The sequence below is a fragment of the Magallana gigas genome, chromosome 6 (assembly GCF_963853765.1).
Source record: "Magallana gigas chromosome 6, xbMagGiga1.1, whole genome shotgun sequence".
NCBI lineage: Eukaryota > Metazoa > Mollusca > Bivalvia > Ostreida > Ostreidae > Magallana > Magallana gigas.
The window spans coordinates 10,569,707-10,591,195 of NC_088858.1; the positions used below are offsets into that span (position 1 = coordinate 10,569,707).

General features: G+C 33.3%; 3 protein-coding genes across 3 annotated transcripts; 1 reads left to right on the top strand and 2 right to left on the bottom strand.

The window, feature by feature from the left end:
• The first annotated feature begins 6,869 nt into the window (after window positions 1-6,869).
• On the top strand, window positions 6,870-11,087 carry LOC117682493 (uncharacterized). The gene is made up of 9 exons (XM_066087790.1): window positions 6,870-7,137; window positions 7,576-7,679; window positions 8,378-8,497; window positions 8,607-8,683; window positions 9,118-9,239; window positions 9,387-9,532; window positions 9,875-10,014; window positions 10,284-10,490; window positions 10,796-11,087. Exons 1-9 carry the CDS (start codon window positions 6,964-6,966, stop codon window positions 11,014-11,016), a joined length of 1,311 nt encoding a protein of 436 aa, XP_065943862.1. The 5' UTR covers window positions 6,870-6,963; the 3' UTR covers window positions 11,017-11,087.
• On the bottom strand, window positions 10,934-14,481 carry LOC117684030 (uncharacterized). Its single transcript, XM_066087791.1, has 5 exons — window positions 14,166-14,481; window positions 12,673-12,833; window positions 12,346-12,458; window positions 11,320-12,207; window positions 10,934-11,048 (listed from the first exon to the last, which is right to left on the bottom strand). Exons 2-4 carry the CDS (start codon window positions 12,821-12,823, stop codon window positions 11,320-11,322), a joined length of 1,152 nt encoding a protein of 383 aa, XP_065943863.1. The 5' UTR covers window positions 12,824-12,833; window positions 14,166-14,481; the 3' UTR covers window positions 10,934-11,048.
• Window positions 14,482-17,213: 2,732 nt separating this feature from the next.
• On the bottom strand, window positions 17,214-20,164 carry LOC117686594 (uncharacterized). Its single transcript, XM_034461841.2, has 4 exons — window positions 19,391-20,164; window positions 18,835-19,013; window positions 18,581-18,718; window positions 17,214-18,353 (listed from the first exon to the last, which is right to left on the bottom strand). The coding sequence occupies exons 1-4, from the start codon at window positions 19,975-19,977 to the stop codon at window positions 17,254-17,256; spliced, it is 2,004 nt and encodes a 667-aa protein (XP_034317732.2). The 5' UTR covers window positions 19,978-20,164; the 3' UTR covers window positions 17,214-17,253.
• Window positions 20,165-21,489: the final 1,325 nt, after the last annotated feature.

Consider the following 21,489-nt stretch of genomic DNA (forward strand, 5'->3'; position numbering starts at 1 on the left):
CAGCCCATGTGGAAGCCCATGTATTAATTTTATCTAGATCAGCCACAGGGGCCAAGCCCGTTTTAACATTAATTTCAATGTAACCATATAGTTACATTGAAATTAATGTTAAAACGGGCTTGGCCCCTGTGAGATCAGCTGTTAATGAAAATGCTGCTGTGTTAACATCATTATCATCATTATCCACAGCTAAAAAATCTTGTATTGATAACCAGATTATTAGATACCGTCCATTGCGACCACGATATATCAACCATTTCCTGGTTGATAAGGAGGCTGGTTGTCGACAAATTACTTATCAGATCTACCTTACATCTTTTAATATAACTCATTTAGGCCACACCAATATAATTTCTTGTTCGTCCGACATCCAATTTAAAAAGGGGCGGGCGAGCGATTAAGGATTACGTTTACTAAGGATTTGAGATTTCAAAAAATATTTTTACAAAGTTCAATATCTGAAGTCCAAAGTTATTTAAAAAAAAAAATAACAACGTTATTAACAAATATCGATATTGATATCCATGATTTGTTTATTTAAGGAAGATATTCTCCGACAAAGGTAGATTAATATTAAAACAGCGGAAATTCGAACTAATTTTTTCCATTTTCTTATTTTCTCTTAAAAACTTTCTGTTGCAATGTAAAATTTGCAAAAGTTAAGTTTCTATATGTTTTTTCATATCATTTTATATATTTTTTTGGTTGTATTTACTTGTCTATAAATTTATATCACTGGCTGGCACGCGATTGGAAAAATCATTGATCATTGACCTTATATAATGTTAATGTCAACATAATACAGACAATAAAAACAGTTTTATACAATAAATGGTTTGGAGCTCCTATAAGTTAGTTTTTTGTAAAACTCGATCAAAAATGGGTATTGATAGAGGAAATTCGGACTAAATTAAACTTAAAAGATGAGCTTAAAACGATTCATTCTAATATAAAATTAGTAAAGCTATTCGTATTTTTTCATTTCCCTACCTACAAATTGTTTGATTATTTCTAATAATTACAAAATAAAGAAAACCTTGAAAATGGTGGACAATTTTGACAATTTTTTCAAAAAACATTCAGAGGTCACTAACAGAAAAAGTAGGTCATTGACCTAGTTATTTGAAAGTGAAAAATTGCACCACAATAGTGGGGCTACAATGTACAATAAGTAGTTTTTCGTTCCTATTAGTGGATTTTTTTTCGCCCCTGAGTAAACGTAATCCTTAAATAATAAAATAATTTTTATTTGTATGCAAAATTTTAAGTCGGTACATAAATAAATTTATGCGGATGATTATTTAAAATACGAAAATTAGTGCCGAAATAAACAGAAAACACTGCAGAACTACCTGGATGCGGGAAATTAATAATAATATTATTTGTACAGTTTTATTAAAATACGAGCGCGCGGGGTCCGACGAACGTGAAATTATATTGGTGTGGCCTTAGATATTAACTCTGCTCCTGTTTTGAATTTTTCCTTTGGACTTGTGATTTTGAACACTGTTCGTTATCACCACATGTCATATAAACTATTATAAAGTTTTAAAAATCCATATATTTGAGCGTTTAAATCTGAGTATTTTCCTATTCTAGTATCTTTTATTTAGAAGTCTTCTTTGAAAGGAGATTAACACAGTCTAGAAAATGACCAGGACTATCCAGTCCTCTTAAAAACAGCTCCATAATGAAGTTCTTCGTAGATACTATATTTAACAGAGATGCATATGTCGATCATTGCATTGCAATTGGTAAAAACATCATGACCATTTGACCAGAAAAAGGAACCGCGATTCAACAGAATGTTGGTTGGTGTTGAAATATTTTGTATTAAAACATGATTAAAGACACCCCTGCAAATGTTATTGTCATAAAAATTTTAGACCACGTGGTTTTATTTGACCCTTTCAGTTTCGCAGTAAAAATCGTGCCTCGGGTTTATAGTCTATTTTAGAGGATCTAGGTACTTGTAGTCAAATATAAATTCTAGAGGTTTATTGATTTTAAACTTTATCTTCATTAATTGGTGTTCTATAAATAAATGTGACAAATGAATACAAAAATTAGTTTTTTTCTGCTGTTGCTACAATTAACATGCGTAGTAGAGATCCCCCCTAAGAATTAATTTTCGATCCGCGCCTGACCTTATAATAACTTATAGTGAAACAGACTGTACTATTTTATGCAGAATGTTCCTCGAAAATGGCTCGATACACTAAGTTTTTATGCAAAACATTCACCCATTATTTTTTTAAAAACATGGTATTGCACACCACAAGCATCAAACATGGCTATGATTTCATTAAGCAACCCAATGTTTATATTATCAACCACTCTACTCATGGTTGAACACGAACGATAACTCTGTTCCTAATATCATCGTTTAATTTTAAAAATCGCTAGATGGTGAAGTAAGACATACATCTTAAAAGATGTTGATGTTTTAACATAAATCAAAGTAGACTATGATATGAAAAGTACTTACGTATTTTGAGAATATTATCCGAACACTTGTACTTCTGCTCGAAATTTCACAAGAACTGAACAAATCTCGGTGAAGTCTCTTGAACTTTCATTTGAGCACCTCTGGATTTATTACATCTAAGCAATGATTAGGAAAACATTCCGAATACATTCGCAGGGATGAAAGAGGCTACCTATGTTAATACGGGTTATATATTTTTCTGCAATGCAAGCTACAGAAACACTTACAATCGCAACTTCTCGGGCCTTTCCAGCAGATTTCGGAAACACGAGCTCTGAAGGAAAGGTCCGAAAAGTTACGATTGGTAAAACATATCGGTGGTAGTTGATGCCACAGCTAGCTTGGGCTCAAATACATATCTGACATTTTCCTAGTTTAAGCCTATTGTCCTTTACAAAAATTTAGATTACTGAGAATCAAAATTTGTACATGACAACATGTACAAATTTTGATTCTCAGTAATCTAAATTTTTGTAAAGGACACTATTACTAGAGTGATGTTTGTTTGTTACTGCCGCTCTTGGAAATCTAACATTTGTATTGTGATTCAAAATATTTTGTTAAATTGATCTTGAGTTCGATTCCGGCTTGGGCTCTTGTTTATATTTACTTTTAAAATTAAATTTTTGAAAATCATATTTTTTTTTATCCAAAATAGCGGGGGGTTTTCGCCTACTTGACTTGTATACTTCTTTACAGTTTTAATCCTGCAATATCAATATTATCATTATACACATAATCAACATAATCAGATACCGGTAGTTTAAAATGCAATAAAATTAAGTTGAAAATATCATTGCTTATAAGTGCAAAGCGAGATAACTTGGACTGGGAATGTATACAAAAGATATGCTCTCTCTCTCTCTCTCTCTCTCTCTCTCTCTCTCTCTCTCAACTAATGGAGAATCAATTTAAAACATATACGTACATATATTTTTTTCATGTTGCAATTGAAATTTTAATTTGCTTATCGCTCGTCTATACATAGCTGGTTTAGAACCCAATCAAAAATACCAGATATTGATGCAGAACTGTATATCGTATTGTATGACTTTTTGATGCCTTTCTAAAGCTTTTGACAGAGTATGGAACAGAAGTGTTTAAGAACTCGTGGCATACCGGGTAATCTTTCTCAGTAGTTCACCAAGATTCCATGCCACACAACTATACGTTAAACAAGGATATTCTTACAACTCTAATTTGAATTATTTTTCAATAAAAGAAAAATGTTAATATGTAAATATACTTAATGCGTGTATTTATATTCTCCCTTACTGTGTTTGCCGAATATATTTACATCTACCGAATACGATTCCCTCTATTTTATTTAGTTACATTGCAATTCATAGCTCTACAGAAACTAACAGAAATTATATCGACACGCCCCGTTTATCGATTGGTCGAAACCTACAGCGACTGCAACTGACAAGGACAGACATCTACATACCCCGTTCATTGATTGGTCGAAACCTACAGTGGCCTAAGAATAATCACGGACTGCACTAAATTATCATGATGATGTCATACTCAAATTCCCATAGGAGACGATTTGGCGCTTTCTTTTAGATAAGTAACTCATAATTACGAGATCTTTTCTCGTAATTACGCGATAAAAAGATTTTTTTATGTTGCCCTATTCGTCTTTTGTACCTAGTGGGTTCTACTGATCTTTAAAATTTTCACCTCGAAATTGAAATTTAAACAAAGACAGAATGATTTAAACACAGTGAATGAGCAATGGCATTGCCTTTGTTTAGCCCACTCTAGATTTGCAATTCGAAATTGAGACCCCCACCCCACCAAAATTCTAGTACACCACTGTGCCATCCTATTAATAATCAATCGATGAAAGGGACTTGGACACTTTTTTCCATTTTCAATGTTTATACTGATAAATAAAGAAGTTTATAATGCTATGTCAAAATTTGAAAGTCAATTATCAAGTTACAAGCAAGATACAGAGTTCATAATTCTTTGTTTTGTAAACAAAGCTCGAATATTATTTTTTTACATTTGTGTTGTATTGGTGTAGGTTTCAATCAAAAGTATTTTTTTTTTGTTGATAATAGTATTTATGAAAATATTGAATAAGATTAAATTTTTTTTTACATGTCATTTTGTCTAAGAAATGGTAATTCTCTACATTACATTTTTTGTAAACAGCTATAAGACTCGAGCTTTGTTTACATAACAATCGGTTCTTACCTCTGTATCTCGCTTGTAACTTGACTTTAACATTCAATATTTTGGTCAAGCATTTAAAATGCACCAGTAAACCATTTTAAACATAAAAAATAAAAATAAAATTTTTGATCTCAAATCGTGTCCAAGTCCCTATAAGAAAATAAAACCAATGGTTTAGAAATCTATTTTGTGTTTTATGATGGCTACAGCGCTAGCTCACCAATCTTTTTAAAAGATAAGCTTGTTACAACCATATGTCAGCCCAAAATCACCCCATTCAATTTTACCTTACACGTAATGCTTTTCAAAAAACAACAACATACAACTAGCGAGCAAGCTTAGAGTGTCACGCCTCCGAATGGTCCATTATCCTGATCACGTGACCCGAAACCTATTCGAATACGTATGAAAACCCATCATACACATAATTCTAAACATGTTTATAATAAGTAACCGTCGTGCGACAAACAAATTTTAATAATTAAATGAAAAACATGTTTATAAAGGGCCATCGAACTCATAGGATGTACTGAAATAACTTTAAAATTTGATTATAATTTTGTGATTAACATTACAGCATGCTTTAAAATATCGTTTTCTGCCCACAATTTATGTATAGTGTCCTGTCAATAAGTATCGAAATAGTGTGTTTAATTAGAGTGGATGTAATGTGTACATCGAGATTCTCTTAAATGTACTACATGCTTAAAATCATAACACATGATACTTTACAAATAATGGATTTATTTTTTGCCTTTTCCCTGTAAAAGCTGCAAAATACTAACTCCGACTTATGTACGTTCTGGGTAATAGCCCTACATGTATAGCAGTGGTCTTTTGGTGTAGGTCCAATGGTCCGCTATTTTGTGTATTTTTAAAATGTTTTTATCTTTATTTTTGTATAAAGAGCATGCGCGGATCCAGGAAATTTTTCCAAGGGGGGGGGGGGGGGGGGGCGGGTCAACGGTTATTTGAGTTTGCCGGGGGAGGGGGGGGGGCAGGGCATATTTTTGGTAATTTTTTAATGTAATTTAAAGAAATTTGAATTATGAATTACTCAAATAACCCTCTAGATCCGCGCATGAAGAGAATGACGATATAGCTGTGTCAGCACAGTAAATTAACCATTTAACTACTTACCATTATATTCATCGTTTTTACAAGAAATTTTTATTCGACTGTTTTTACATACAGAATATAAGAGATTAAACGTTCAGGTTTTGTGTAAAGAGGTTTTTATTATACCCCCCGCAAACGAAGTTTGGGGGGGGGGGGTATATAGGAATCACCTTGTCCGTCTGTCCGTCCGTCTGTCCGTCCGTCCGTCTGTCTGTGCAATCGTGTCCGGTCCATATCTTTCTTATGGAGAAACATTGGAAGTTCTTACTTCACACAAAGATTGCTTATGACCTAAGGGTGTGTCATGACCTTGACCCAAGGTCATTTGGGCAAGGTCAAGGTCACTGGCAGAAAAATATAAAATTCGTGTCCGGTCCATATCTTTCTTACGGAGAAACATTGGAAGTTCTTACTTCATACAAAGATTGCTTATGACCTAAAGGTGTGTCATGACCTTGACCCAAGGTCATTTGGGCAGGTTCAAGGTCACTGGCAGAAAACATACAAAAATTTGTGTCCGGTCCATATCTTTCTAATGGAGAAACATTTGAAGTTCTTACTTCACACAAAGATTGCTTATGACCTTAGGGTGTGTCATGACCTTGACCCAAGGTCATTAGAGCAAAGTCAAGGTCACTGGCAGAAAAAGTGCAAAATTTTTGTCCGGCCCATATCTTTTTTATGGAGAAACATTTGAAGATCTTAATTCATACAAAGATTGTTAATGACCTAAGGGTGTGTCATGACCTTGATCCAAGGTCATTTGGGCAAGGTCAAGGTCGTTGGGAAAAAGTGCAAAATTCGTGTCCGGTCATTATCTTTCTTATTGAGAAGCATTGAATGTTCTTACTTCACACAAATATTGCTTAGGACCAAAGGGTGTGTCATGACCTTGACCCTAGGTCATTTGGGCAAGGTCAAGGTCACTGGCAGAAAAAGTGCAAAATTTGTGTCTGGTCATTATCTTTCTTATGGAGAAGCATTGAATGTTCTTACTTCACACAAATATTGCTTATGACCAACAGTTTTAAAAAAAATAGAGCAGTTGTTATTTAAAGAAATTAGACGGTGAAATAGATTCATCCAATATTTTCTATAATAGGGTCTGTAAGTCTCGTCAGCTGACCAACGAGATTTGACGAGATTATTAACTTCCGGGTACCTCGAGCGATATGGCGTTATCGATATTGTATTGGGCAAACTATGTTGAGGGTTTAACAAAGATTAAAAGGAAAAGTGAAGCTGCAGTTGAGTCTCAGTGGGTTCTCCGTTTCGCGTTTGGCGAGTTGCGTGTCATTACTGCCAATGTTCAAGCATCAATGAGGGACACATCATACAAAGTTCAGGTGCGTTGTTGATTTGTTACTCACGTATAGGCTTATTCTCTTTTGAGAAGTGGACAGGCATAGCCTACATCTACGTGGATGTAGGCTATGCCTGTCCACTTCTTAAAAGAGAATAGTATAGGCTTTAACATATCTTTTACTCTTTTGATAAAAAAAATCATTTACATTTCGAAAGATTGCTCCTTAAATGATGTAATCATACTTGAAAACAAAACAAACCATTTTTCTAACGTTATCGTACATGCATAAACAAATCTGCAAGCAAGCACAGACATACCTATATATCTGATTATTGGATAATTATATTGTAGCACACGTGTATGATTAGATTGTGTGTATGAATTACAACAGATTGAGAAAGATTAAATTTTTCGTCTGTTGACAAGTGTAGGTACATGTACATGTATCTCTTTTTAATGTTATAATGCATTGCAATAGATATTCCTTGAATCTGAAGATAACGGTGTGGTGGAGTCATCATCATGCGAGTGTCCTATGGGGAGGTATAAGTGTCATCATGTGGCAGCAACTCTCCTTTATGGGCAAGTGTTCTGGTATATTATACTCTGTCCCAAGATATTTTGGATTCATGTTTGGCTTAATTGTTTGATATTTATAAATACCTCAGGATCCAAACGATGTTTATTCAAAAGTATGAAAAATTTCCAAGATTTCTCAGTCAAAACGCCCCTGTTAGCTTATCAGGTTTCAATACAATGCTAAAAAATGTGATGTCTACGGAGATTTTGCATTGCAGCAAGCCCGGATGATAACGTTGAAATATTGCGCGATGTATTCCGAGTGTATTCCGAATGGAGAAAAGATGTAAACATTCCCCATTATAAATCTCCGTAAGGAATCTGTTTTCGTTCCTGTGAATTTTTCCGAGTGAAAGATGATAATGTGTCAATGAAATTATCTTGGAAAATATCCCTTTCAACTATTTCAATTGCACTTCTTTCACAGGTAAGTGTATTTTTATTAAAAATCGTCCAAACGTGAATCCAAAATATCTTGGGACAGAGTATAATATATTATTGTAAAATGTGGTTAATGTTTGAAAATCATTGGACAATCTGTTCACTTTTGATGTGTATTAGATGTCAACTCAAGTTAGTAAATAATGAGTGAAAATTCTTCAGATATCATTATAAAATGCAACATGCATTTCTCATAATTGCTGTATATTCAGTTGTTTTTCCATCAAATATTTTTTACCATAATTCTTTATAAATTGCAGATATAAGAAGGCAAGCAAAACCGACATAAAATGCAGTTGGTTAAAACATCCAAAGTCAGCACAGCCAAAGGTGACAACAACCATGGAGGAATTATTTCCACCAAAACAACCAGGATACAGGTACATGTAGGTTTTTTTTTATTTTCAAAGCAATGTTTCAACAAAAAATACTTGATTTAAGTAAAAATTGTGGATATTTATATATCTAATATCACACACACACTTATAGAGCCTTAAAACGTGTGGTGACGGATGAAGACCGATTATATTTTTATAATCAACTTAGCCAATTAGGCAGATTTACAGGTTCTCCCAGTTCATGTTCAATTTCTTCCCTTTTAATATGTTCTCACGTTGGATGTATTCATTGTCTTTTTTTTTTTTAAACTTGATTTGTTTTGGGGGGGGGTTGTTGACTTTTTTTTTCAGATTTATCATTATAAGATACTTTTTTGTGTATCTGGAATTTTGATATTAAATGTACTTTGATGTTATTTTTTGGTTGTATTAAGCCATGGCTGTTATAACATTTTACTAAAAATGAATCAGACAAGCATATTTGTATTGACACAAATGCTTGAAGTATATTTAATTTCAATATTTTTAATGTCAAATGTCAACGAACAAAAACAGAAGGTTCTTATTTAACAATATTCTCATAAGTTAATGCCAAGCAGAAACATGCACTTTGTGAATTTTATTTCAGACTAAAATATTTCTGATTTAATTTATTTGTACAGCAATGCACTGGATTCTGTCAAAAGAACCCACAACTGAAGATAGTCCTGTTGTCTTGATACAAGAGCTATTTCAAAGTAAAGATTTCTTGGATGCTGAATGCAAGGAATCCTTTTTAAGGCATGTTTAAACCTAATATTTTGACAGCACTTTTATATTGCACTGTATCAATAATATTCTAATCAAGCCGATGATACATATATCAGCTTTTTCCCTTAAATATATCTTCTAACAGAATCACTATCTAATTAAAAACCATGATTATAGGGAGAAGCTTTCAATGTCCCCAGAGCAAATTATCCAGACTGCATGGACCACAATAGGGCAGAGGGAAAATACCTTGTGGGCCAAAGTTCGCAAGCTGCGTTTCACAGCATCCAATTTTGGACAAATTGTTACAGCTGTTCGAAAAAACAGGTATGATTTTCAAAAAACCTCATTAGTAAAGATGCATTATTAAAAATTTTAAGATACTTAGTTTAAAGATATCAGTTTTTCTGAATTTTTAAAATCGCACACTATTGAGAATATGATGTAAATTCTTCAACAGTAGCCCTGAACATATTTGAAAAAGCCATATATCTTACTTCGATGATTTCTTCATTTTAATGATCTACTTGAAAAAAATAAAAATAAAATTGACACAATATTGTGCTATTCAATAAATGATAAAACTACAGTAGCTTTATTTTATTTTAGAGTATGTTTTTTAAAATAACAAGATTTAGATCATTTCAAAATCCTTTCAAAATATTTTAGGTTAAACATGTCCTTGAAAAAAAGACTACTGAGTGCATACAACTTGGAAAAAAGAGCACCAATCCAATGGGGACTTGCCCATGAGAAGACTGCAATACAAGAATACTGCAAGGTCTTTGAAGTGAATGTTTTAGAGACAGGTAAGTTTTTTTAAAGGATTTAATAGTTTATTGAGTTTGTTCGAAATTGTCATTATATTTGTGCAATTATAAATTGTTAAAAAATATGTTAAAACATTATTTACCATTAATTCTAGATTACCTAATTATTGACAACAATCCCCGCCTTTATATGTTTAAGACACATCATCTGAAAGAACTAAAAACTAAATACAGCACTGCATGTATTGTTCCCAAACACACACAATTCCTTTAATAATTTGAATAAGCATTATTAAATATTGTTGTAGGAATTTGGCTTCATGAGTCTGGGCTACTTGGAGCCTCTCCAGATGGCTTTGTTCAAGGAAATCCAAAGAACATCACTGAACGAATCCATCAACAAGAAAAGAACTCAACATTGCTGTCACCTGACATTGTTGAGGTGAAATGTCCATTTTCCGCCAGATCAATGACAATCAAAGAAGCTTGTTCAAATGTGAAGGATTTCTTTCTTGGTAAGCTAGCTAAAAAACCTATAAATTTATATCGTATGGGGATTTAATCTTGAATTGTGCACATTTATTAATAAATATATTGTAATACAAATGTACTTATATGAAAATATACATGTATGTGTCCTATTTGAGCTTTATTGAAGATTCATTGATGAAATATTATCAAAAATGTTCATGGTAACATTTCAATAACTTGCACTTCATTCTGAATATTGAAGTACATTTATGACTAAACCTCTTATTTACATGCTGTCACTGCTATTCTACATGTAACCAATATATGAAATGACACTTCCCATTTCTAGATTGTAATCCAAGTGATAATTCACTTCACCTCAGAACACAACATGATTATTGGCACCAGATCCAAGGACAGTTGTACCTGACAGGAACACAGTGCTGTGACTTAGTAGTGTGGACTCAGGCAGACATTCAAGTTGTTCGTATCGAGAAAGATGCATCATGGTCATCAAACATCTTGAACATGATCGAGTTTTATTATAAAGTGTTTCTGCCAAGTTTATGATTCATTTTGTCTGTTATTCTTTGTCTGCATGTCTGTGGTATAATAAATAATAAAATAAATGAGAAAATGGTTCAGTAACTTTTGTTAATCAAACCACAAGCCACGATACAGAGTTTGCATAGTTTTTTCTTATGACATGATGTACATATTGGCTTTTGTTTGCGACGATGCCATACCAATAGAATTAAACAAAGAATCTTAACTTTATAATCTCACATGTACATATGCATAGAAAATATAGTACACTGTGTTAACTAGAGGGTTGCAAATTCTAGATATGCATTTATTAACATAAGCATTGACCTACTGAATAGGTTCTTCAATGTCATACTTTTCTGCAATCTCTTTCAAAAGGGGAGCCTGTAAATTAACAAGGGCCACACAAAGTTGAAATATTTTAGTGGATAGGTGTCTATACTGTGACGGAATATGGCTCAGAATTTCAAAGTTCTTTATTCTCTCATTTGCCCGCTCCACATGGATTCTGCTTCTGCCTATTTTATAGCACAGTTGAGCTTCTTCCTTGGTGAAATGTGATTTGCTAGTGAGGAAAGGCGGGATATTTAGGGTGACACCATTTGGAAGTTTGTCAAAAATGTTGAATCCTTTGTCAGCCAGGATCATATCACCAGCTTGCAGCTTCCCTAATATGCCACAATGGTCCACTATTGCGGAGTCTGAGGTTGATCCAGGATAAAGATCGGAACAGAACACAAGAGCAGCATTAGGTGCAACACAAGTTAAAGCCTTTACTGTGTGGCGACTCTTGTAGTTACTGTATGCCAGTGACTGGCTATTCATATCTGTTGGGATGTCTTGTGTCACTTCTGTGGCATCCATTGCAATTCTAGCCGATGAAAATTCTTCAAATGACTTTGGCATGGATCCTTGGCATTTCAGTTGACTTGGTATTCCGACAGCTTTCATGACCCCTTCAAACAAAATTTCATGCAGGGCATGCACAAATGTGTTGATAATATTGGACACAGTAGCACGACTAGTGTTGAACCTCTCTGCTAAATCAAGGTCCCTGCAGTTGAGTCGTAACTTCATTAATGTCATCAACAACTGATCGCTGACACTGAAGTTCACCACAGTCCAACCACCATAATAATTGAACGGGCCCATTCTCTCCACGAGGTTCTCCAAAATGTAAAAGGTATCTGCAGAAAATGATGTATACAGCAGCATCTGTACAAAAAGAAACCAACAACAACAATCACATTTATGTTATTAAAATACTGTTGAATGAAGTTTTCAAATATGCAAGCCAATAAGGAAATCTTTATACATGTACTCCAAAAATCTATAGTTTTCATTGTAACATACCTTTTCAGGGTCATTAATTATGTTCCCAATTGTCATGGACGGTTTTTTAAGCTTGAGCATGTTAATTTCTTGCTGCAACTTTACTAATTCCTCTTCCATATGTTTAAGGGATGCTGGAAGAATAACAACTGTTTACAATATATAAAGTCCCTAGTATACATGTTTATAAATATACAAACACATAGAAACACTTTGCTTGGAAGCATAAAAACACCGATAAAGGAGTATCACATTTTCTGTTTAATGTAAAAGTACTTGACGTATATATGTACATTGTACATGCATTTGTATCTGGTTGTGATAACACATTTTACACCATGTTGGTACCTTTATTATGTTGAGGACTTGAAGTTGCATACTCGTGATCATGAAGTACAGTTATGCTGTCTGGTACAGTAATATTGGAATTGGCCTCAACTTCAGCCTCAGCTCCCACATCTATGTTTGAAGCAGATATTTCCTCTACAGCAGGTTTCATAATTTTGCGTCTATGAAGAAATAAGAGACTAGCATATTACATGATCTGCCTTTTCACTTGATGCTGCTATAGTATTGCATTTTCTTCTTGTGAATTTTCAGTAAAATATTTTTCAATGCACGCACCAGTATGTAAAATGAATGTTCAATCAGATCATTATAAACATACAATATTCATGTGCATATTCATTGTAGATGGATAACCTGCATGTACTTAAATCTGACATTATATCTTCACATTTATCTTTTGCATTACAGTTTACATGTAAACATGTTTTATAAATACATACAAGCAAATATATTGACGCAAGCGTCAAATGGGCCGCAGAAAATATAATTGTTGTATGAATCATTGGTTGTTTACATAAAAACTCACAACAAAGAAGAAAATAAAAGTTGGTTGTACTAATTTTTATGGTAAATTTTAATATACTTTCAGCAACTTGTTTTGAACTTTAACATTTTACTCTCATAAAGAATCGAGTTCGTTACTGTAAGCATTTCTAACGGTAATTGTATGATCATTGCCCTAATATGAAGTAATGGAGAACACATTGATTTATATATTACTCTAATACAAAGTTTAACTCGTCATTTTTCTCTTGGAGATTATGTATTTCAAACCATTTTGGTTTTTGTTGTTGCATTGTATTGAATGAAAACTTAATGCATTAGTTTATATGATTTAAAGGGACCACATGATAAAATAAAAATGGATTAATTCAAATTTTCCAATCAATTCAAAATTTCAGTTCTCTCATATTTTTGCGTGAATAATTGATATGGATGTCATTTTATGATACATATTTTTCTACCGCATACCACATGGAAATATAATAAATAGACACACAATGTCATTTTATTTGACACGACACAAATGCATCATTTATATAAAATTTAATGACATTCAGGTCTTCAGTATTTCAGGTCTTTAGCATGTCCCGCATACCGATGCAAATGCATTGTTTTGAAAAGATAAAGAACTCCAAAATTTTCCGAATAGAAAGTCTCGATAAAAACGCGCCAAACACGACAGTCTATCAAGTATAACCTATTTAAACAAAAAATATGTGATATTTTTTTAAAATACATAAAACATATTTCTACATGCAAATTTACTTTTAATTCTTAAAAAGAAGCATAATATTAATTCTATTGAAAAAGCACTATCCCGCAGAAACGCAGAAGCAATATTTAAATGTATATCAAATAACGGACCGCCTTCCGGCGGCCCGTAATAATATATGATAACACAATCTGTCTCCTAAATGTAATCATACATGTATGTAGTATAACTGGTAATGAAATATTTGTATTTTGTGGAACTGCGGATTTTCTGATACCTTTTTGGTATGGCTACATCTGGAAAACATCCAAAGTTTTTACTATAACTGAATATAGTTGGTCCATTCTCTTTCTTGCCATCGAGAAAATGGCAGCTGCAAATCCTGTCATTTGGATTATAATCTCTGTCTGCTCTCCTAAAATTACGTGTTTTAACGATAAGTAAAATGTTTAGGCTCAAGTATTTTTAATTGTGCATTAAACTCAAATGAAATCTTTAATCAATCATTTATTTAAACCTTTTAATCAATTTAATAGGGTTTTTTTGTTCGGTAGTTTTGACCTGTTGACGTCTGCAACTCTCTTTGACTTTTCAGATATATATTTTGTTATGATACACGCATTATGATTTTTATCTTAGCGGGGGGTATCAATTGTGAGCTTGCTCACAGTACCTCTAGTTTGGATTTGGTGGGGACTTGAGAAGTCGGTAGCTGTATACTCATATGTGAAAAAAAAAATATAAAGAGTTATCTCACTTTACCTGTACGCCATGTACGTATCTTATTGCACTCTCCGACGTCACGTTGTGTCAAAGGTCAATCGGGGATAAATTTTACATCCGGGTTCTCCCGCTCTAGTAAACAGTGGAAAATACGCTAGGCTTATCAAGAAGTATAATAAGAAATACTCAATAAATCAATGTCAACGGTATACTTATGTTTGAATATATCGTATTGGTAAGTTTTAAGTGTGCGGATTACGATCATAACAAAATCTACTTGAGTTTCATTCAAGAATATTCTTAATTTAAATCTTTATCATGCTGCTGACAAAATACCGTAACGTTATCCATCTGATTACATAATCCGAGATCAACAACGTATTTTTTAACAGCTCACACGAAGCGCTTTTATACTGAATTAAATTACCAATGTATCTTCTAATATATATAATAATATAAAAAAAACCTATCGCAATTTAAATTATGATTATAATCAGAAATGCCAGCCTGTCTTTTCTGTGAAAAGGAGGGGGCGTAATTAACAAAAAATATCAGAGATTACCCAAGTTCTTTAAAATACAGTATATTAATCAAGGTAAGAATTTAGACTGTTATTACTGATTCTCATTTGTTTGCAGAGTATTAGAGCTTATGGTGGTAAGAAACCCATTATAACAGTTTTCAGTTTTCTATTCTTTTTTTGTGTGAAAGTTTTCTTTGAACAGTTTGTTGTTTGTGAAAATTTGTTGACAAATATGCCGGGAAGACATTGTTGTGTCAATGGTTGCTACAATGGTGACAACAAGTTAAAAAAATGGAGATCACAATTATGTGTAATACATTCCTGTAATTTTGGAACTGGGAGATGTACATGTGATCCTCCCTTCAAATTATTAACATTTCCCACAGAATCCCAAGACAAATATGCCAGAAATATCTGGATTAGAAACATAAACCGCCAAAGTCAAAGTGGAGAACTTTGGCTTCCAAATAACGATTCCAGAATATGTTCTAATCATTTTGTGGATCTTGGACCTACCCCAAAGAATCCTTACCCAACACTGCATATGGGACACATGGACAGAGTTGTTGTTGGGAGGCAGCCACCAAAGGACAGATGTTTAGAAATTCCTACTAAGAAAAGGAAATCTACATCCAATGACTGTCACAGTGATTCTGATGTGACAAACAATGTTAAAAGTCATTTGATTGACCATGATTATTTGGAATACTGTGATACATGTTTGTACAAGGAAGAAGAGATAAGAAAGTTTAAAGATCAAATAAGAAGTCTCACTTTAGAGTTAAATGATCTTAAAAAGAAAACTTCAGTCAATGTTCAAAATCAGCTCAAATCGCGTGACATGTTGAGTTTGTTGGTCAATGATAGGAAAGTTAAATTCTATACAGGAATCCCTACCAAGTCTGCTTTTAATGCAGTCTACAATGCAATACAACCATCTCTTAAAAATGTTAGATATTGGAAGGGCCCATCCTATCATTGCACTACTCTTAAACATAAAAAATTTCAGAAAAATAGGGCTTGTAGAAAATTAAATCCAAAGGAGGAAATGCTTCTTACATTCATGAAAATCAGACTTGGTCTTTTAGATGAGGATCTTGCTGACAGATTTCAGATATCTCTATCATATGTGTCAAGAATTTTCACAACATGGGTGAAATTGTTGAAAAGGTATCTGAGCTGTTTAGTATTCAATGCTCAAAAAGATGTAGTCAGACATAACCTACCCCCTTCTTTCAGAACTACCAAATACTCACAAGTAAGGCACATTATTGATTGTTCGGAGGTATTTATAGAAAAACCTCAAAATTTAGTGTACCAAAACCAGTGTTGGAGCGATTACAAACATCATCACACTGCAAAATTTTTATTAAGCATAAACCCATCAGGTATGATAAACTTTGTTTCAGAATGCTGGGGTGGGAGGACCAGTGATAAGCATATCACACTTCACTCGGGGTTTATGGATCTTATAGAGCCTTTTGATTGTATTATGGCCGACAAAGGTTTTAGTAATCTATTGCAAGATTTCACCCTTCTTCATGCTACTCTATTGACCCCCCCAGGCAAACATGGGGTCAGTCAAATGCCAGCTAATGATGTTAGGAAAACGAAAGAAATAGCCAATAGAAGGATTTTTGTAGAGCAGGCTATTAGAAGAATGAAGTACTTTCGCATATTGAAGTTTGAAATTCCCCTTACATTGTGCCAACACCTTGATGATATTGTAAGAATAGTTAGTGGGGTGTGTAACATGTATCCACCTCTTCCAAAGTACTGAGAAAACTTACAATAGCTTTTGCCCGAGTAGTCTATCCCTATATTGTCTGGTACTAATAACTCTTCTGAGTATATTTCGTTTTGGCATTTTGTTATAACATGTTATGAAATGCACTTAATATTCGAAGAGAATGTAAATTAAATTAATATATGAAATAAAATGAAAAGAAAATGTAAACATTTTATTATTTTCCAAGTCATGCAATGAAATATAGTACATACAATGAACATACTATGAATATCAATGGTAACAATTAGAATATATATGATGTACATAAAATGTACATGAACATATATAAGTACCGGGTTTATTTGCTTCAGATCATTTATTGAGAGAAGCTTAAGAAGAAGATTGAATGCATTTTTTACAATGCCATGATGTCAAACTTTTGACATACTTGTCAGTTATTCCAACACAATGAAAATGATACCAAAGTTTGCACACATCACAATATATGCTACGCTCTTTAAGCTTGGTCACTTCATTCATAACAACCATATTACATTCAGGACAAAAATATGTCTCCCCATCTACATGTACCTTGTTGTCAATTTCCATTGGCTCTGGTGTATGAACATTTAAACTTTCTTGGGTCAAAAGATGTTGCAAAGACCTAGAATGAATCTCTGGTAAAACAAATGAATGATAGAAAAATTCAAGGTTGGATGACATTTCTGAATAAAAATGCTGGTCAAATACAATATTTTCATAAAATGGTCCATTGCATGTATATATGTACAGTATACACCATTTTCGCTTTGTAAGTTCAATCTGGCCCTGAATTTGACCATAATATGCCCCGTGTTTCAATGTAAGTGATTCAGTGTTTTGTAAACAACTTGGCAAATTACATTTGCAAAAAGAAAAACATGTAGAACATTTTGGAATGAGAGGACATTTAAATTCTACTAAACCCTCACCACAGCAAGAACATGATACCAATAAATCGGGGGAAGCTGCTAAATAGGGGTGATCAACATCTAAAAATATACCACATTCATCAAATGATACATCTTTGTGTTTTTTTCTGTACATTTTCATAAACTCAATTTTAGCAATGGGTTCCATTTCTCGTCCATACTTTAAAGACATCACATTCGGATTAACATGTTTATATCCCATTATACGTGAGAGCAAAGGCTTTATGTCACAGTGTGCAGCGTTTCTCTTATAACTTTCCACTTTTGTATGGACAGCATAGAAATTCGATGCCGTAATCTGTCCTTTTCTCATCTCTGTCCAATTGGGGTTGGATGATTGACCCATGGTGAGGTTGTTAATGGCTTGAACCTCAGTCTCTGTGACATGTTCTACATTGTTTTTAACCATATTGTCAATATAATAGTTTGAAACATCAAAAGCCATAACATCAGCTGTTTCTTTCTGATTCACTGGTACAGGTAACTGTGTGGTATCCTGGTCATCAGTAGTGTGCATTCCTATCATAAAAAGAAGAACATTAACCAACAGAAGACCCAAGAACAATATATTTCATTAGTGATAAATTACAGAAGTTTTCTCTAGTACAAGTATCTTTTTTTATTTCGTTAGACCTTTTTATCTAATTTAAAATCATTCTAAGTTCCAGTTGCCCTCTATTTGTTAGATTATGAATCAAGAAATATAAAATAATTATACATGTAATAAAATTCCTAATTTAATATACCTTTGAATACACAAGCATTTGGAATTGCATCCTTCAGAGAGGCCAAAAGAGTTTTCTGAATGCAGGCCTCGGTGTCATTGTTTGCTTCAGGCATTACATCATAGTCAGCCTTACTCTTTCCAACAAGTGGTCTGGTCACTAAATATAAATATGTAAAACATGATAGTCATACAATAACTTCACTTGAAAAATTCATGCACCATATGTAGCATAATAGAATATACATGTATATATATAAATATATATATACCTACCAGATTTACCATGTCTTGACTTTTTGAAATTCATGCTCTTTATTTGGGCAGGCTGGAGTTTCTTTTCAGATGGTTTTACCCATATGCATGTGCCTGAGGTGCAAGATGTAAGGCCTAATTTGTTTGCAGATTCAATGCGGAAAAGTAGACCTGCCACATGGTTGCAAGTTTGTCCCAACCTGAAATTGTTGAAAATATGAGAGTAACATTCAGTATATTAAGTCTTTAAACTATTCCATATAATCAGCTATAAACTCTTTAGTTAATAAAGTTTGAATTATTTTTTTTTACAAAAAGTTTCAAAGGAATGCTACAGCTATATATTTGAGACATATAAGTTTTTTTTAATATGTTCTGGTGTCTCATAATAATAATATCGATAAATAATATACTAGTATCTCGGATATAATGGAACCCACATAAGAAGAGAGTAAATTATAATTCAGATGTAAATACAAGTAATTTCAAGTTGAAATAATCACTATAGTATAAAGATCTCTTTAAAGAATTTGACTAAAAAGGATTTAATTACTAGTATATAATTATTTATACTAACCCTGAGGTGCAGGAGCAGTAGGCACTTAAAACATGTCCTGTAGCTTTCTGTAAACAGACCCAGGCACTGTGAGTTGCTGCATTTAAACTCTGTGATGGAGTACATCTGGCACGCAGAAAACAGTAGGAAGATGAAGTAGATATTGGATGATAAAATACCTCCTTCAGCCACTCTGATGTATAGTACTCATATGCTTTACCGATCTTATATTGGTTCAAATGCAGCTGAGCCTTCTCCTCGCTTTCGTATTTCATTAGAAAAGTGGTCACATCGGTAATGAACACTGGTGGCCAATGGGACATTCCTTGTGTTTCGTCCTCCCATTTGTCGAATATTAAGAATGGGTCCGGCAAAATAACATCACCAACTTTAAGTAAATTCTTGTAGCATTCTAACTTAGACTTCTCAATTTCTACAGCTGTAGGTATTATTGGCATGTTAAGTGTATTAGCTGCAAACGCGAGTGCAACAAGTTCTTGTTTATTCCAGCCAATTGACAAACCTCTTTGGCTCAAAAAAGAACGCAACGCCTCGATTTTCCAATGAGAAAAGTCTTCCAAAGAACACCTTTGATCACCAGGATCCATTGTGTATAGAAATATATGTACAAAATATCCAAATCACAAAATGTCAATCGAAAAGAACCGGGTGTTTAACTTCTTGAATAGAACAAGCGTCCATTTTGTTTGTTACGTAGACAAGTTTATCCCCGATTGACCTTTGACATGCATATATAATTAGCTGCCACAAGATGGCGATCCCGAACGTGCAATAGAACTTATAGCCCCCTCCCCTTTCCCACCAAATCAACTTCAATTAGTGTCGCTGCTCCGGTATAGGGCTATTTTGGTTACTTGTTGTAAATATTGCTACCCGGTAAATTCAAACAAATTTCTTGCCATTGCCCAACTCCTCCCAGCCAATTTCAAAATCGCTCATAACCTGAGTAAGTAACATAATTCTATATGTATGTTACCGTCATATTTGGGTGGTGGGTGGTGATGTTGTACTATCGGGATGTTGAATGACTACCGGTATAGGTCACTCACAAGGACTCTTTATTTCAAAAATATTACTATAGAGTATGTATTCTAAATTGTTCGCAGCCTGAATATTAGCTAATTGTTTATTACTAAAATTTAAATTATTCATTTTTGGGGGAAATCAAAGAAGATGGGTGAATAAGGCGTGTAAACTGCCCCTATGAGGATAGATAAGATACTATAAAATTAAAATATGAACAAATCTCATAATTTTTTTCTCAAGTAGTAAAAACAAATGTATATTTACCATAAGGTCTGGGCTCCATATTTTTGTCATAGTCTCTATGAGGTTTAAAGAAAATCAAACCGATTTCAATCAACAAAAACATGAAGAGATGACCCACTATACTTTAAAAATGTCATTGTGTTATCCCAACAATTGAACGTTTTAGAGAAATTCTTAGGTTGTGGGTTCGATACCATCAACACTTTATAATTTATTATTTTTTTTCTTATCGTTTGTTAAAATATTCAAAACTGAATATAGTTAGAAATCGTGCTTTTGTAAACTTGTAATATAACATCATATAGTATATTTGGTTGGGGAAAATTAATTTGAAATTTTTGTTTACGACAAAACCAAATGGGCAGTTGCGCTATCTTGTTCCCTCATCTTCTTTTAAACAAAACAAATAATTGTATAGAACAAAAATAAAAAATGTCCACTCTTAAACGAAATACTGTTATTAGAATGTATTTTATTCTTTCTAGCTATTTTAATATCAGCACAACACAAAGGATTATTAGTATATTTTCAATTTCTTTATTAACCAATTAAGGGCCCTCAAGGGGCAACATGAAGACTGTTGACATACAACATCCAATGAACATAAAACATTCAATAAACATATACAAGAGGGAAAGACCTGGATGATTTAAAGAGCTAAGACAGACATGAACAATGAAATAGTATATATATATATATATATATATGTATAATTATGTATGTTTCCATACATTCAATATAGTGTCTTCTATATATTATTCTCTCTCTCTCTCTGAGTCTCTCTCTCTCTCTCTGTGCGCCAGAGATAACTGTACTGATAACTGTACTTT